The sequence below is a fragment of the Polyodon spathula genome, chromosome 2 (assembly GCF_017654505.1).
Source record: "Polyodon spathula isolate WHYD16114869_AA chromosome 2, ASM1765450v1, whole genome shotgun sequence".
Classification (NCBI taxonomy): Eukaryota; Metazoa; Chordata; class Actinopteri; order Acipenseriformes; family Polyodontidae; genus Polyodon; species Polyodon spathula.
Window position 1 is genome coordinate 22569941 of NC_054535.1, and position 17363 is coordinate 22587303.

Below are 17363 nucleotides of genomic sequence, written 5' to 3' on the forward strand. Positions count from 1 at the left end.
TTCCTCATTAACACTTTATTAGGGACCACTGTATGTTAGCGTGGCCTGTTTTGTGTTTAGTGCAGAAATATGTTTTGTGGAGGTTTCACAAAACTTTAAATCAGACGTGTCCAATAATGTTCCAGGAGGGCCACTCCACTCTAGGTTTAAAAGGTAAAATTAGATAATTAAATACTTCAGGGTCTGGGTGGAGGTTTAATTGGTTCCATTAAACAATTTAGAATAAGTTTGGAACAAATACCAGACGTGCAAAAGGACAACTCTGGCCACTCCTGCTTTAGAGAATAAGTTGTTTAAATGAACTTGTTTCAATCTGTATTTTATTCTTTTAAAAAAACATTGAGGTTTTCTATCACACTTTTATCAGACAAAGAAAAACACTGTTTTCACAAAACATTTCACACCATGCTAAGTTCACACATTTTTTTTTTTTTTTTTTTTTTTTTTTGATAACAGGGAAACTGTTAATGTTCAAAAGTACCCAGACACAGCTAAGGTGCATAATTTAACCTCCACAGTTTATTTGATGTCTTTTTCGACATCAACATTTAACTTAGCACGGCAGAAAATGCTTTGTGAATGTGGCCCTATAGTTCTCTGTAAACATTCGTTAGCAGTATCTTGTTCTTTAAAATATGTTGCATTTGTGAAATGGCACCCACTGGCCTAATATTAATGAGAAATGTCCAAATGAGCTGACAGTACATACCTTCAGGACTGACACTAATAACCAGTCTTTGAAACATGGTGCAAGAAGAGAATATCCCCTCTGCTTCCAGTAAATGTCTCTGATTTAATTTAACTTGCACCTGTCCTGATTAACACACAGCTCCGCCCCCCACAACTAGGCAAAGGCTACCGTTAGCCTTGACAGGCTAGCTGAATTTATGAGCCAGCCGAGAATCTAGCTGTGCGACTTAATTGCAATATTAGCTTGTAATAACACCTGTTTTGACACTCAGCTAGTAATATCTCATGGTGGCTAATGTCATTTCTGCTGGGCTCTCCCTTGGGACCCTCATGCCAATGCATCAGGCCCCTTTTCCAGTCTATAGGGTCATGTATTGATTCACAGCATGTTGCCATAATTGTTTGCCTTTTTAGGATGCAAGTATTGAACAAGAAAACTGCCACCAACTGGAAGATTTCCTGTGTTCTACATTTCTTTGATATTGCCTACACCTGTCTTTTTAAAATATCGCATGTTTCATAGCAGCACGTTTACTTAGAAGAAGATATCTTAATAATGGGAACATTTCCAATTTTGATATCTTAGGCATAATTGACTCTAGGCTAATATAAGACTTTTTATACTTGAAAAATCCATTTACAATTACACGTAGTTATCATTTACTAATATGTATAATGTAACTATAGGGTGTGACTACCAAGGACTTAAAATTAATTATTCTCATTAGAGCAACCTAGTTTTTTTTAGCCTCAAGATACACAGTAAAATGAGTACAGAAAATAAAGAAAATTAAATAAACTGTTGCTTCCCAGTGTGGTTGGACATACGGTTTGGTTTCAGCTGAACCATTGGAGTCAAATTGACCAACAACACAATTAATGAGGCAACCTATAGCTTTGCACTTGAAATACCCAAGCAGAGAACCAAAAGATGACACATGAACAGAGGAGCCAGGGATGGTGTTGTAAAGGTAAGCAAATTAATTTTAAAGCCTTGATTAGGACGCTTTAAATCAGAGAAATAATTCATTTAGAAAGACTCCTAAAAAAGATCTGGTATGTACTCTATTCATCCTCAGAACATTTAAAAACACTAGATAGATACATAGATAGATCGATAGATAGATAGATAGATAGATAGATAGATAGATAGATAGATATAGATAGATAGATAGATAGATAGATAGATGTATGCCTTGTTAACTTTTAAAGCCTTGATAATGTATACTGTGAGCTGAACAAGAAGAAAAAGGAAACAGCAATGAAAAAGGGAAATTTATGGTGTGGGGAAAGGACACGGAGGAGGCATGAAATACCGGCACAGTGATTTACAAAGCGGCGCTTAATTTGAAACAATGCCGAGGAAGGAGGCGATGAATTTCGGTCATTAACCGCTTTACGGAGACAAGTGACGGTCATAATTTGCATCGGGCCGCTGCAGCCTCTCTCGTTGTGATGATTTATTTGTTGGTTTAAGGAGCCCGGGGTTGCATGCTCATAAATTTTGCATTTCTTAATAGGAAACTAAAATGCAGTTGTATGGATTGGCTGGCCCTAAATCACCCGCACTGTTGTCACCCATAAACATATTAGAATTATTTTCGACTAATGAGCGACCAGGTTGCAATGTCTTCCATACAATCAAAGCCAATTATATAGACAACATTTTTCTTTTGCTCCCCTGTGAGTGAACCCACAGACACAACTAGCTTGTTATTTAGATGTGCAGCAATGTGGGAAAGTGCTGGTGTAGTGCTTATTCTGTGGGGAGTGCTAATGGATCACAGCAGACCTTAGGAGAGTTAGACAAAGGCTTATTTAGTTTTCCCTCTCATTATTGTGCCCTGTTATTCAGGCTTTGATGCAGACAGGTGGAAACTTGTATTCTTCCTGTTACAAACACAAAACAGAATATAAATGTGTTGATGTTTTAAAGCTGAACAGTTTGTACTTCTGTAAGGCTCAGGGGTGTTAACAGTTCAGAGTTTAAACATCAACCAAGTGAAAAAGGTTTTACCATTTTCAAAAATATGCAGACAAAGTATAAGTGCTAGTGTAGCCATGGTGTTTACGAAGTAGCAATTGTAGTGTAGACCAGTTTATTTTCATATTCAATGTTTCTTCCCTTTTTTGTACACATAAAGTCAAATATATGTTGCAGTAATGTATAACAGAGAGCTTTTTGCGATAACTTTTCTGCTTGATTACAGATATTCATAAAAATTAAAAAAAAAAAAACTTAATACTAAATTGTAAACATTTAGAAAATTAAACAGAATATAACTACCTTAGCAAAGCTTAACTAAATTACCTATGACAGAATTGGCTTTAATAGCTTTTGTACTGCAATGCAGACTACCCTTCAGTATTTAGTTATTATTTATTATATAGTGTTTTCATACATAAGTATCACAAAGCACTGTAAAGTACATTAAAAAAAAGGTATTTACATTTACACAACACAATACCTTTATATAACGGTCCCCAGGCATGTCACACACACACACACACACACACACCTGCTACATATTAACATATTAAAAAAACAGTATATATAAAGAAAAAAAAAAGTTAAAAAGCAGAAATTTAAAAGTTACATTAAAACCCACTAAGATAAGAAAGCCGTTTTATATTGGTATGTTTTCAGTCTTGACTTAAAAACTGTAACAGTCCCTGATGGAAGAAGGAGGACATTTCATAAATTTAGGGGCTTTGCATGAAAAAGCCCTTCTCCCCATGTTAATTTTGTTGTTACTGTACAGGGAGCCAGTGTAAGGAGGCTAAAACGTGGGTAATATGTTCACTTTTCCTGGTTTTAGTCAGAACTCTAGAGGCAGTATTGTGAACAAGCTGCAAGTGAAACAGCACACCTTTTGGGATACCAGGGAGAAGTGCATTACAGCAATCAATTCTAGATTAAACAAAGGCATGCATTAGTCACTCTGCATTAGATACAGAAATAATTAGTCTAAGTTTGGCTATATTTCTCAAATGGTAAAATGATACTTTTGTAACGTCTCTAATATAAATCTCAAATGATAGATCAGGATCAAAGATGACACCCAAATTTTTAAGATTTAATGGGAGATTACTAGGTTCAAACTCATGTAATCCCACATTTTTTAGTTGGTTCTGAGAGCCCACTAGCATAAACTTAATTAAATAATTCTGAGACATCCAACACTTGATGTCTGCAAGACAAGCAGCAAGTAACTCCACAGCAGAAGTATTTCCTGCCTTTAGGGACAGATATAGTTGGGTATCATCTGCATAGCAATGGAAGTTCACTCAGTGCGTGCGGACAGTATCACCTAATGGTAGCATATATAATGAAAATAACAAAAGGACCTAGAATAGAGTATGTAAAGCAAAGGACTATAGTGTGTAAGAAGACCGACCAGACATCACTAGCTCGTTTTCCACAAACATAAAATAAGCTCATCATGGTTCTGGAAAGTTTTGAGGTCTCCAGAAAATGTCCCTACTGGGGCAGAATGTCCACTGCTTCTAACACCACCTAGTGACCCTCGGGACATACAATCCAACCAACCACTAACAAGCCAACATGAATTTTAAAAAGGTTGCAGAACCCTTTGGAAGAATACGTTAAAAAAGTCTCATCTAACTGCATTTGTTGTGAAAAACAGATCCTTAGCACTGCTACCCTGCCTCTCTTAGGAAGCTATCCAATGGGAATAGTTGCAGCTATTCAAGCGTGTGTTTATCAGGTTCAACGCCCATCTGTTTTGATGGTCGTACAATGAGGCAGAGATGCCAGTCATTGGAGAACACCTAAGTGGCAAGTCTAACAGTCTACACCCGACCACAGCCTCAAGCAATCTGGAATTGTGCAGGAAAGGACAAAGCACACAAAATCCTGCTGCCATTCAATGACTTCTGTTAAAACCCTACCTGGAAAATCCCAATATATTTACCCACCGAACATTATCTAGTGCATACCAAACACTGACTCAGGTCATCCACTGAAGGATAACATCATTACAGTATTCAAAATCTGAAATGTTTAAAAAAGAGTCCAAATACTTTTAAAAACACAGTCACAAGATGTCCCTATTTTTTCCCCAAAGAAACAAAAAAGAATAAAAGGTTTGGACACTGAATCCAAACCAAACTACAATACCTGTAGACACATTTCACAGACAGGTACCACAGTGAGATCCGTGTTCAATGATCATGTAGAGGTCATGAAATCCAAATTAAGAACATGATCAAGTGATATCCTGGAAAACTACAAAGCGTGCACAATAGTATCCACATGTAGTGATACCCTCAAATTAAAACAGGAATAATACTATTGAGTGTCTTAACATAACTGTGGTCACCTTAAGTGGTCTGCAAAAACTGAGCTTGTGAGACAATTATGCGCATGCAGAGCCTCTTTGCAGCCCCAGTCCAGCTCTGTAGGGGAGAAAGGGGGTGATGTTCCTTACCTGTCGATGATCACTGGATCAGAGGGGGTCTCATTACGATTCCCACAGCTCTTCTTGTCACAACACCGGCTAAAACAAAAATTAAAAAAAACAAATGTCACCTTTTTATCAATTTTAAATCAATGCACAGTTGTGCCTTTTTTTTCTTTCGAGTAAATGCAATACCTGGTTCCTCATTTTACCCAGTTTTCCAGCTGGGGAGGGAATGCATAGCTCAGGGTCACATAATGAGTCAGTGACAGTTTGAATTCAAACCATGGACACTCTGGCTCACAGTTCTCTGCTCCAACCCCTAAAACAAAGTATCTTTGTTGCAACCCTCAAAAAGTTCACAATGGAAAATGTGCCAAGGTTATGCTGTGCTTTATTTTATAAAGAACTAAGCACTCTGGTCAGAATCCAAGAAGAGACTTTTGATGTCTTGAAAGCAATGTTTTATTAAATAGATTATCTAATAAGCAGTGTACATTTTTACTATCGCTATTACTTTGATTAACACTGCCAAATGCTTTTTACAGGTGTTTCTAAACTTTCTTCGGGAGGTCAGACTACAGAAATCTTTCACGATCGATTGATCGATCAATAGGTAGATTGATTGATAGATAGATCCCCCCCCCCCCCCCCCCCCCCCCCCCCCCCCCCCCCCCATGTAAAATGCAGCATAATTTTCAGCTTGATGGTCTTTGAAACATACAATACATGTCAATAAACATTTTTTCAAAATAAATAAAAATATGGCACAGGTTTACAATGTGACTTGACCACACCCAATTATATGTAACCATGACAACCTGCACAGATTCAATTGGAGCATGACTTGAACTACTGTACATCCTATAGGATGAGTCACAATGAGTAGATGAGCAAACTAAACAAGCCTTGCTATAAATCATTTAAAAATGCATTTAATTTCCAAACCCAAAAGGCTATAAACTATTTATTTTCATGACTGTTGCCATGGCTCGCACCATACTAATTTATTCCCCTAGCAGCGTGGACCATTAGCAAAGGTTCCAGGAGACCAATTAGCTTTGGAGACCCAGTGGTGCTGCTGTGGGACAGTTTCCTCAAACAGAAACTGAGGTGTTACAAACAAACAGGGCTCACACAGCTTGGCTGAGTCCTGGGAGCCCATGCCTCTCAGACATGAAAATAAATGTGGGCAGAGCGCTCTAAAATAATCTTAATGATAACCTCCTGAGAATTACCATGTTAACACCCCACTGAATAATAACAGAGTCTTTGGAAAACAATGTATGTACCCTGTTTTTGCAGAGGTAATTACTGCCAAGTTGAAATGATGCACGATATTAAACAATAAACAACAGATACAAAATGTCAACTTCTGTGATTTAAGATGGTTCTGTGAGGTATGATGTCCTGTTTTGTATTTTATTTTCAATTGATGATGTCAGTGCAAGTACTTGGTAAGTCCCAGTTTTTTGTTTTTTTTTTAAACCAAGAAAAGCGGGTTTGAAGACATCGTCGGACTCTTCTTCATTGTACAATTTAAGATCTGTTAATTTAATTAAACTGCTTGTTCCCAGCATATCAATGTTTTCTAGACTATCAACTCATTTCAGTTTGCATCAGCTTATTTCTTGTGTTTATGTTGTTTGCTGTGGTGGTGTGAGCCTCTTGCCAGGTCGTCCTTGTAAATGAAAAAGTGTTCTCAATTGACTGAATAAATAAATAAATAAAGGTTTTGATTGTTTGATTGATTTTAATTGGAGTTAACAGTTTCTTGCAGCAGACCGAGATCAAATGTTTTTTAATAGAGACTCTATCAGCCCTAGTAAGGACTGTGGGTTGACAGAATTCAATCTCTCCAACTAGCCCTGATAGTAGAAGTTACCTAATGAGCCTTCAATGCGAAAGATGTGAGAAGTGGGTTAAAATATCAGACTGCAGAAAAATATGCAGTCTGAAAAAGAAGGCTGTGAATATATTATATAGTGAAGGAAATATTGGAGGTTTAGTGAATTCATTTCTAAACAGCAATTATGCAAAAACCAGACACATAGAGATGACATTTGACTTGTTTATGTCTGGTTGCAGCCACAAATGTGAACTCTATTTTGGACAGGTTCATCTTGGTTTCACTGTATTTTATAAAAATAAAAATTAAAAATAAAAACTTCACTGCTTAAGTTTGGCGGGTGAAAAATATTGGAAACGGAGGTCGACCGTTGATTCTTAGTCCTTCTGATTGGTAAGTGTGTTACAGTGACATTCAAACTGGAAAAAATTAATGGCCTTGAGTGGGTTATCAGTACTCAAACTGTAAAGCACGATTGCTCACCAATATTTAAAATGATGTGCACACCAAGTTCCTGACCCAGTTGTGTCATCCAAAAGCCATTACTGCACCCAGGATTAAGATGAAAAGCACTGTCTGAATATCAGCAACCTTCCAACCCCCGAAAAAAAAAAAGAAAACCTGTGATTTATATCATCTTTTTGCAGGACGCAAGCAGTAATTACAGGACACAAATAGGCATCTGTAGCCAAATCTAATCATATTCAGCAATCTGCTTAGTTTTTAACAGCAGGGAATCACACCTTGTCATAATTTCCCTCTTGCAGATTGGCATGCTGCCACTTAAAAGTAAGTCACAATACGTTTACTCTTGTGTGTAGATGCTTTTATTTTATTTTTATTTTTTTTTGGGGGGGGGGGGGGGGGCAAACATTTGATTGAATTAGCTTTTTTCGTATTACTATTGTAATTGTGATGTATTACTAAGAATCAATTTAAAATAGGCAAGATAATGAATTGAGATCCTACTGGTTTAAATTACACAGATTTATACAGCTGTATTGTTCTGCATTAATACTACAGTCCTAACAACATGAATGACAATGTAGTTCCCTAAACCCTTTATAAACACATACAATGAAGAGGAGTGGCAAGTCGTGATGGAAATGAAAGGTATGGTGTCATCACGGTACAGCACAGGGAGGCATGCTAAAGCAAGCGATAGGACACAGAGGTGAAACAGTTTACCACCACTGGGATCTCCTGACTCACTGTATCCCATGGGGAGAAATCACATATGAGTCATATATATTTGATACAAGGCTGCATAGGATTATGGCAACTGAAAATAAAGTAACTCATCCCTGCATGTAGTAACCATGTGGATGGCAATCAGAACTACAATAAAACTGAATAAATACATTCCTCAAGTCATGCATGTGTTTCCTTACTTAGTAACATTTTCATAATCAAAACCAGTGTTTCCATTTTGTAGCAGTCAAACTAACATTGTTTTTTGTTTTGTTTTGGGTTTTTTTTGGTGTGTGGGGGGGGTTACTGTCAGATTAAATTCCATATTTTAACACACACAAGCATTTTGGTTTGTGTTAGTTTATGCTTAGAATTTTTTATCCCCATGCTTTAGCACCACATGACCTTCATTGGAACAGGCCATGGTAAAGGCTACATTATCTTAATGTAAAATATCTTTCTTTTTTTTTACCTGTTTAATATCTTGTTATATGGGTTTGGTATGATCCTCTATTTTTGTTTCTACTTTGCTAATTATTTACCAGGATTTCTTTTTATTATTCCAGCAAAAATTGCTTCGAAAAAGACTTCAGGTTGACAGGGTGAGGCACATCAGTGTTTCAGTGTAATGAATCTCCTCCTAGAGGCTGATGAGTTAATAACACATCAGCTAAGATACATCCTTATTATTTTTTTATTATTTATTTGCATTTTTATGGCGCTTTTTATACAGTAATATCTCAAAGCACTGGACAGTAGATAGTAGAAAAACAAACCACAATACATACTGACCTCTCGTCTACAGCTTTCTCTTTAGTTGAGTGGTAAGACGTTCGTCTTTGAACTACATGTGTTGTGGTTTGCGTCCAGCCTTCAATGCACAGTTCTTCACTTATAGGCTTCATAGCACAGTGCAACACTAACATGCTTCCCAACCTCATGTAACTGGAAGTGTTGTGTGATGCACTGCCATAACGGATTATCTCCTGTCCACTGTCAGTGAGATGAGGTTAAAATCTCTAAACCAACTAATGCAGATGTGCTCAGCTCTTTTGAACAGTGCTTGTGGTCAACAGTTCACCCCCAGCCTACACCCTGTTACACCCGGATCTCAGAGCGGCTGCGGCCAATTGCCAAGGTTAAATAGGGGAAGAGTGTAACAGACAGTGTTGTGTGACAAACTACTGTTACAGATTATGTCCTGTTCCATGTTGGTGATAGGAGATGAGGTTAAAAGCTCTAAAACCAGGAATGAAGACGAGCCCAGCTCGTCTGCATTCTGGTTAAGATGCTTGCTTGCACTGCAGGGAGTCGCCAGATCGCGCCCAGTATCCATCCTGTTGCACCCACAACAACTTTACATTTTTGCTGGAATAGTTAGTAAGCATGTCAAAATCTACACAGAAATAACAACAGAGTAGTATAGCGATAATACACAACAGGATATCTTTTTTTTAATTTTTTATTAGATTATACAAAGATCCCTTTTACATTACAAATGAGCAACAAAACAACATGCCAGTGCTTTAGAGATATCAAATTATTGTACTTTGTTGTTTGGGCACAGCTTCACAGAATAAACAGGTGCTTTTTTTCTACTAAACAATAACTCTTACCTGCACATGATCTCGTGTGTAAGTAGAACACGACACATCTCTGGGTTCTTGTCTTGGCCCTCGTAAATAATGGCCTGAAATCAGAAATCAAAACAGTACAATTAGGGGTTTCCTTTAATTGTAATCATGTACTGCTTATGAAGATCAAAGTCCACCTTTCTGCAATTAACTACCTTCAGTGCCATCTCTACTGCCCCCTTTATCACTTTGTAGTTTACCTTTTCTAACACCTATTTGGCAGGAATCACAGATTCCAATTCACCCTTACCTAAGCTCACATTAGGTAGTCCAACATTACTGATAATCAGATTGAAAGAAGCCCATTTTTCATTGTGAAAAACCTATAATGTGCAGTACCATCCTTTACCACTGAAAATGTGTGATACAGACGGACTCAAATGCCTATGTACCTACATGCAAAATGAGGGCTTCTCTATAATGTGTCGATACATCGCGGATTTCGGGGTCCAGTACAAATCTGCTATATATCGAGCGCCGCGATATAGCGAGAGACCCATAAAAAAACAAATAGGCTAATAACAAATACTTTACAACCACTCCCTCGTTTTAAATCAGGGGCGTCAGGTTCCAATATAAATCCTCTACACAACCTGCTTTTTCATATAAAAAGCAGCACATCGTTTTAATTCATACTGCGGAGGGTAATTGCTTCTCATCAACTTAACTCTCAATTAATTTCACGAATCTTGCCCTCCTTTCTCAAATGCCCAAACCGCTGCATTGAATTAATCCGTTCCCATTACACAGAGGCTTGTTGCTAGGGAGCTGACGTAACTGCCCTGTGACTTTTGCCAGCGCATTGCAAGATGGCGATTTCGAATCTCAGCTGTCAACATGTAACCCCTGAACGGCCTCTGAACATGCAAATCATTTTCATGCAGAGAAGGAGCTCCAGTCATTCTGCTGATGCATGGGTTATTTCTTCCTGGAGTTTCTTGTGCTGTAGCCACTGCAGTCTGAAAACCATTACACTGATAGTTCAGTCGGATGTGACCCTCTGCCTTCCAGGACGTGCCCTGTCCCTCACAGAGCCTGTTTCCTGGTTCCTCTGGACTAGTCTACTAAGTGTTGAAGCAGAACATCTCACTCTCCGGGCAACTTCTCTCAGAGACAGGCCGCCTTCAATCATGCCGATAGCAACCGGGCGATCTTCATTACTCAAGCGGGGCATAGTTGTATCTTTTTGTTAATCAACTATTTTTTTGGCAATTTTAACTCAACTCAAATAACAAACACTGTGCACCTGGCCTTTTTATGAAATCACATGACTTGAGCTCAATATTTTGTTATCCCAAGGAACAATACTACTCAAGCAATCAACAAACTGCTCACTGTTTAAAATGTAAATAACGTTATTTTTTTAGAAACCTGAACTAAACAAACTTGAGGGGTAACATTGTATTGAAAGTTAGTATGATTGTGAAAAAGGTATTCCCCAAACCGTTGTCACCTGACACCTTTATGGATTGTTTTCAATATGCTTCAAATAATGGTTCGATTGATCAATAAAAGGGCTTCAAAATTGCTAACCTCCTTCTGGGATTCAGCTATTAGCAAATTCCCTGGGATAGTTGGGCCTACCTAGGTGTTATTGATCACCAAGAGATTAAACCATTCCCTGATACTGACCACTTACAATATTGTCAGGGATCAATATCTAATGGTAGCCTCTGACAAATAACTTGTAACAGGTGAACACTCATGAAAGCTCTCATACAAAACACATAACCAAAACATTTCTTTGGTAGCTTTGTCTGCAAATCAGGGAGTTCCATGTTCTTGATGATACTGGAAGTACTATAGTAGTTTACCTGTTTTGTTTTGAACACAAATTACAGTGCTTGTATATATTTATGCAGCATTTAAAAAAAAAAAAAAAAGGTTTCAGGACCCACAACAAAACAGGCCAAGCATGAACCACAGGAAACCAACACAGAAGCAGAATCTGGAAAGAGACATTCAGAGATGAAAAAGACTAATTCTCAATTTACTATTCAACAAACCCTGATGATGAGCTACAGCCGGGACACCACTCCGAGGTGCTAAAATGGGCGGGGTCTCTGGAGTGTGAAATCAAGGCCCTGTGATGACCATGGTAGCAGCAGCAGCATTAGCTGATGTGATTGTTACTCTGCTGCAGTTAGATTAAGAGTATTGATTAATCTTTCAGTCTGAAACTTTGTTGAACAGCAGGTAGTCCCCATTGATTCCTGACATGCCGACATGGATCTGTGTGCACTGCCAGAGTCCCTGCTGGGCTGGAGAACGCAGCACGCACAATAAAGAGACATGCTTTTGTAAAGGCTGTGTGCTTGATCCCTGACTGACGACACGGACGCACTGGTGAGGGGGTAAGTGGCCTGAACTACAGTTCAAAGCAGGAACGTAGGCCTGAAGAAACTAGTGAACGAAGGTGAAATAAAAATGTATGTACATTATATATATATATATAGGAATTTGTAGAAAATTAATTAAAAATAAAAATTGAAATAGCTTGGTTGGATAAGTGCCCACCCCCCTTGCAATAGCAATCCTAAATTTGATCAGGTGTAGCCAATCACTTTCAAAATCACACACCAAGTTAACTGGCCTTCAAATTCAGCAGTTTCTACAGGTTCCCTCTGCTGGGTAGTGCTTTTCAAAGCAAAGACTGAACCATGAGCACCAAGGCAATTTCAAAAGAACTCCGGGACAAAGTTGTTGAAAGACACAGATCAGTGGATGGGTATAAAAAAAATATCAAAGGCCTTGAATATCCCTTGAAGCACGGTCAATACGATTATTAAGAAGTAGAAGGTGTATGGCACCACCAAGACCCTGCCTAGATCAGATGGTCCCTCCAAACTGGATGACCGAGCAAGAACGAGACTGATCAGAGAGGCTACCAAGAGGCCAAAGGCAACTTTGAAAGAGCTACAGGCTTTTATGGCCAAGACTGGTCAAAGTGTGCATGTGACAACAATATCCTAAGCACTCCACAAATCTGGCCTGTATGGTAGGGTGGCAAGAAGGAAGCCATTACTCAAGAAAGCCCACCTTGAATCCTGTTTGAAGTAGGCAAAGAAACACTCAGGAGATTCTGTAGCCATGTGGCAAAAAGTTTTGTGGTCTGACGAAACTAACATGGAATTTTTTGGCCTAAATACAAAGCGTTATGTTTGGCGCAAACCTATCACAGCGCATCACCCAAAAAACTCCATCCTTACTGTGAAGCATGGTGGTGGCAGCATCATGTTATGGGGATGTTTCTCATTGGCAGGGGCTGGGGCAAAGTACAGAGAAGTCCTTGAGGAAAACCTGCTGCCCTTTGCAAGAAAGCTGAAACTGGGATGGAAGTTCACCTTTCAGCATGACAATGACCCAAAGCACACAGCCAAAGCTAAACTGGAGTGGCTAAGGAACAACAAGGTAAATGTCCTCCCATTCAAATTGTCATGTTTTAGATGATCCTTTGTAAACGAGTGTTTGCTGGTCTGTACTCTGTTCTGATAGCTAAAACCAGTTCTGCTGGTACACAATACACAGGTGTCGTAATTGCAATTGCTGCAAGTTTTGAGAAAGCAGGAAAGATGTTGGAATAGTTCTCCAAAACCCTGCAGGCGTCATCCACAGTCTTAAAACCATGGCTTTTGAGCATGTGTTTTACTTGTCCAAATTCTTGGCTGAGAGTATCAACAGGTAAGATGCTCTGATACATATGGTTTCCATATAAGGACATCTTCGTACATCAGGCAAAAAGGAGTCAATAAGTGCTCCATCCTCTGTGACTCCCTTCTCTGAAACGCCCTCCTCCCTCCTCTGAAACTCCCTCCTTCCTCCTCTACAATGCCCTCCTCCCTCCTCTGAAACTCCCTCCTCTACAACACCTTCCTCCCTCCTCTCCTCTACAACACCCCCCTCCCTCCTCTACAAAACCCTCCTCCCTCCTCTACAACTACTTCAGTCTGGGTGGAGGTTTAATTGGTTCCATTAAACAATTTAGAATAAGTTTGGAACAAATACCAGACGTGCAAAAGGACAACTCTGGCCACTCCTGCTTTAGAGAATTAGTTGTTTAAATGAACTTGTTTCAATCTGTATTTTATTCTTTTAAAAAAACATCGAGTTTTTCTATCACACTTTTATCAGACAAAGAAAAATACTGTTTTCACAAAACATTTCGCACCATGCTAAGTTCACACATTTTTTTTTTTTTTTGATAACAGGGAAACTGTTAATGTTCAAAAGTACCCAGACACCGCTAAGGTGCATGAAGGCTCTCCTAATTTAACCTCCTCCCTCCTCTGAAACTCCCTCCTGAGTGCTGAAGTGGACTGAGTTTTTAAACATGATAAAAATAAATAAATAAATAGATAAATAAATAAATTAAAAAATCTACTAGAAATATACACATAAAATTAATAGGTTCAATTAGAATTTAGCATTTTTGTATCGTGTTTAAAGTAAAAAATCATTTTTAAGTTAAAAAAAAAGGACTGGAGATGAAAAGGGTATCTGTGGTCTTTTACATCTGCGTTTTAGAAACGCACTGCTGTTTTTTTTTTTGAGGGGGTGTTTGAGTTTTAATAAATGTGTATATAAACTTGACCTCTGAAATGCTGCTTCAAATTTTTGTACTATTTATTTCAGGAATAAACAAAACAATGTTTAACTTGAACTGCTATTTGGCATCCTTTGTGTTGTAGTTAATTCACTGGGGTAAAGTAAGGCCTACACAACGTATTCTTTACTCCTGGGATATTTTTCTACTTTAACATGTTACATATTGTAATGTCTTGCTGTAAAACACAAGCACACACAGGGGCCATGCCACCATGTTGCTATGCGGTCTCTGCTTCCGTTCTGAGCAATATAATGGCTTTTATTACTTTTTGAAAATGAACGAATATTTAAATTATGAGCGAATTTATGTTTTAATTCCTCTTTTCTTAAAATGAATTATACATGTATAAAACAACTTTTTACCACTATCTTGACCATAAATATGTGTCACTGACAGGTACATCATGGTCAGTAACATGCAACTGCAGTGGGCTTGGGAAGGTTTGTAATATAACATAGTTAAACTGATAAGCTGGTTTGATAATGAAGACCATCACATAAAAACTTACTATAAAAAGATCTCATATCATCAATAATGTGTTATTTAGACAATGCACAGATGGGTCAATATCATTACGTGCTGGACTAACAGTGGTTTTCAAAAGGACATTTCCAAAGCTAACAACTCATTCTAACACCTCTCACAGACAACAGACCAACGTGCTGTTCTGTCCCATTTACTGAGCAGAACGACGGAATTTTATATTATTCAACAGTCAACAACCAGAAAAACAGAGTTTCTTGCTGATATCGGACACCTGTTGCACAGGATGCGGATTTATAGTAGGGCTGGGAGGAGCACAGGTTTTTCATGTTCGAATATTCTTTCACTCTGAATTAGCTGGAAAACAAAAGGAGAAAAATAAACTCCCTATTCCCTATTAAAACAAAGGTAAGAAACACTCTTCTGTGCATCACATTTATTTATTTCACTGCATCAGGTGTTCCCATTCGCAGCAGGTAAGCTGGGCTACGTAAGTAGTTTGGAATGTCAGATTACTGCGCTTCTTGCAATGAAGGCTCGGCTCTGTAGGATTCGCATTGTAATTTCATGCAGCGAGACAATCTACTGAGGTAGAAAACCAAGCATGCAGTCTGTTTTTGTAAGAATGGAATCTTTCACAAGCTACATATAGAGATCTTTGTTATTACAGTAGGTGCTAAATAAGAATCAAATAAGACAGCTTTGAATAATCTCAGTATAGAATTAATATTGGTATCAATATGACAAATATATATATATATATATATATATATTATATATATATATATATATATATATATATATATATATATATACACACACACACACACACAGTGGCTTGTAAAAGTATTCAGACCCCTGACCAATTCTCTCATATTACCGAATTACAAATGGTACATTGAAATTTCGTGCTGTTTGATATTTTATTTTTAAACACTGAAACTCAGAATCAATTATTGTAAGGTGACATTGGTTTTATGTTGGGAAATATTTTTAAGAAAAATAAAAAACTGAAATATCTTGCTTGCATAAGTATTCAACCCCTGTGCTGTGGAAGCTCCCAGTTTGCACTGATGAAAGAAATTGCCCTAACGAGGACACAGTTACCTTACCATTGGCCTCCACCTGTGAACCATTAAAGTTGCTGTCACATTTTCTGGATAAAAACCCCACTGTTGAAGGATCATTGGTAAGACTGTGAATCTGAAGAAAAATGAAGACCAAAGAGCATTCTGCAGAAGTTAGAGATAAAGTACTACAAATGCACAGATTAGGGAAAGGGTACAAAATAATATTCAAGTGTTTGGATATCCCAGTGAGCACAGTTGGATCAATAATCAGGAAGTGGAAGCTGCATCATACCACCCAGGCACTGCCAAGAAAAGGCCGTCCCTCAAAACTCAGCGCTCAAACAAGAAGGAGACTTGTGAGAGAAGCCACAGAGGCCAACAATCACTTTGAAGGTGCTACAGAGTTCATTGGCTGGGAGTGGAGTAATGGTGCAACAGTCAACCATATTAAGAGCTCTGCATAACACTGGCAGTATGGGAGGGTGACAAGAAAGAAGCCATTACTCAAAAAGTACCATTTGAAAGCACGTCTGGAGTTTGCCAGAAAGCATGAGAGTGACCCAGCTGTGAAGTGGGAAAAGGTTTTGTGGTCAGATGAGACCAAGATAGAGCTTTTTGACTCAAAGCGCTATGTGTGGCGCAAACCTAACACTGCCCATGCCTCAAGACACACCACCCCTACAGTGAAGTATGGTGGTGGCAGCATCATGCTGTGGGGAGGCTTCTCATTAGCAGGGACTGGGCATCCTGTTACAAGTGAAGGAAGAATGGATGGAACAAAATACAGGAAAGAGAATCTGCTTCAGTCCGCTAAAAAACTGAAGCTTGGGAGGAAATTCCCCTTTCAGCAGGACAATAATCCCAAGCACAAGGCCAAAGCAACATTGGAGTGGCTCAAGAACAAAAAGGTGAATGTCCTACAGTGGCCCAGTCAAAGTCCTGTTCTCAATTCCATTGAGAATCTGTGGCACCATTTGAAAATTGCAGTCCACAAGTGTCGTCCAACCAACCTGAACAACCTGGAGCAAATCTGCCAAGAAGAATAGGCCAAAATCACTCAGACACTGTGTGCAAAGCTGGTACATACTTACCCCAAAAGACTTAAAGCTGTTATTGTAGCGAAAGGTGGCTCTACCAAATATTAATGTGTGGGGGTTGAATACTTATGCAAGCAAGATATTTCAGTTTTTTATTTTTCTTAAAAATATTTCCCAACATAAAACCAATGTCACCTTACAATAATTGATTCTGAGTTTCAGTGTTTAAAAATAAAATATCAAACAGAACAAAATTTCAGTGTACCATTTGTAATTCGGTAATATGAGAGAATTGGTCAGGGGTCTGAATACTTTTGCAAGGCACTGTGTATATATATATATATATATATATATATATATATATATATATATATATATATAT

At 38.2% G+C, this 17363-nt stretch overlaps 1 protein-coding gene across 9 annotated transcripts in view; it reads right to left on the bottom strand.

Annotated features, from left to right (window-relative positions):
• The window catches only part of LOC121294161 (transcription factor COE3-like), a 137101-nt gene that overhangs the window by 104146 nt on the left and 15592 nt on the right, over positions 1-17363 (bottom strand). For all 9 annotated transcript variants that reach the window (XM_041217815.1, XM_041217814.1, XM_041217806.1 and 6 more), the window contains 2 exons: positions 9768-9841; positions 5142-5210 (listed from right to left, as the gene is read on the bottom strand). In XM_041217815.1, the coding sequence (XP_041073749.1) occupies positions 5142-5210; positions 9768-9841 (143 nt within the window). The remainder of the gene's footprint in view (positions 1-5141; positions 5211-9767; positions 9842-17363) is intronic.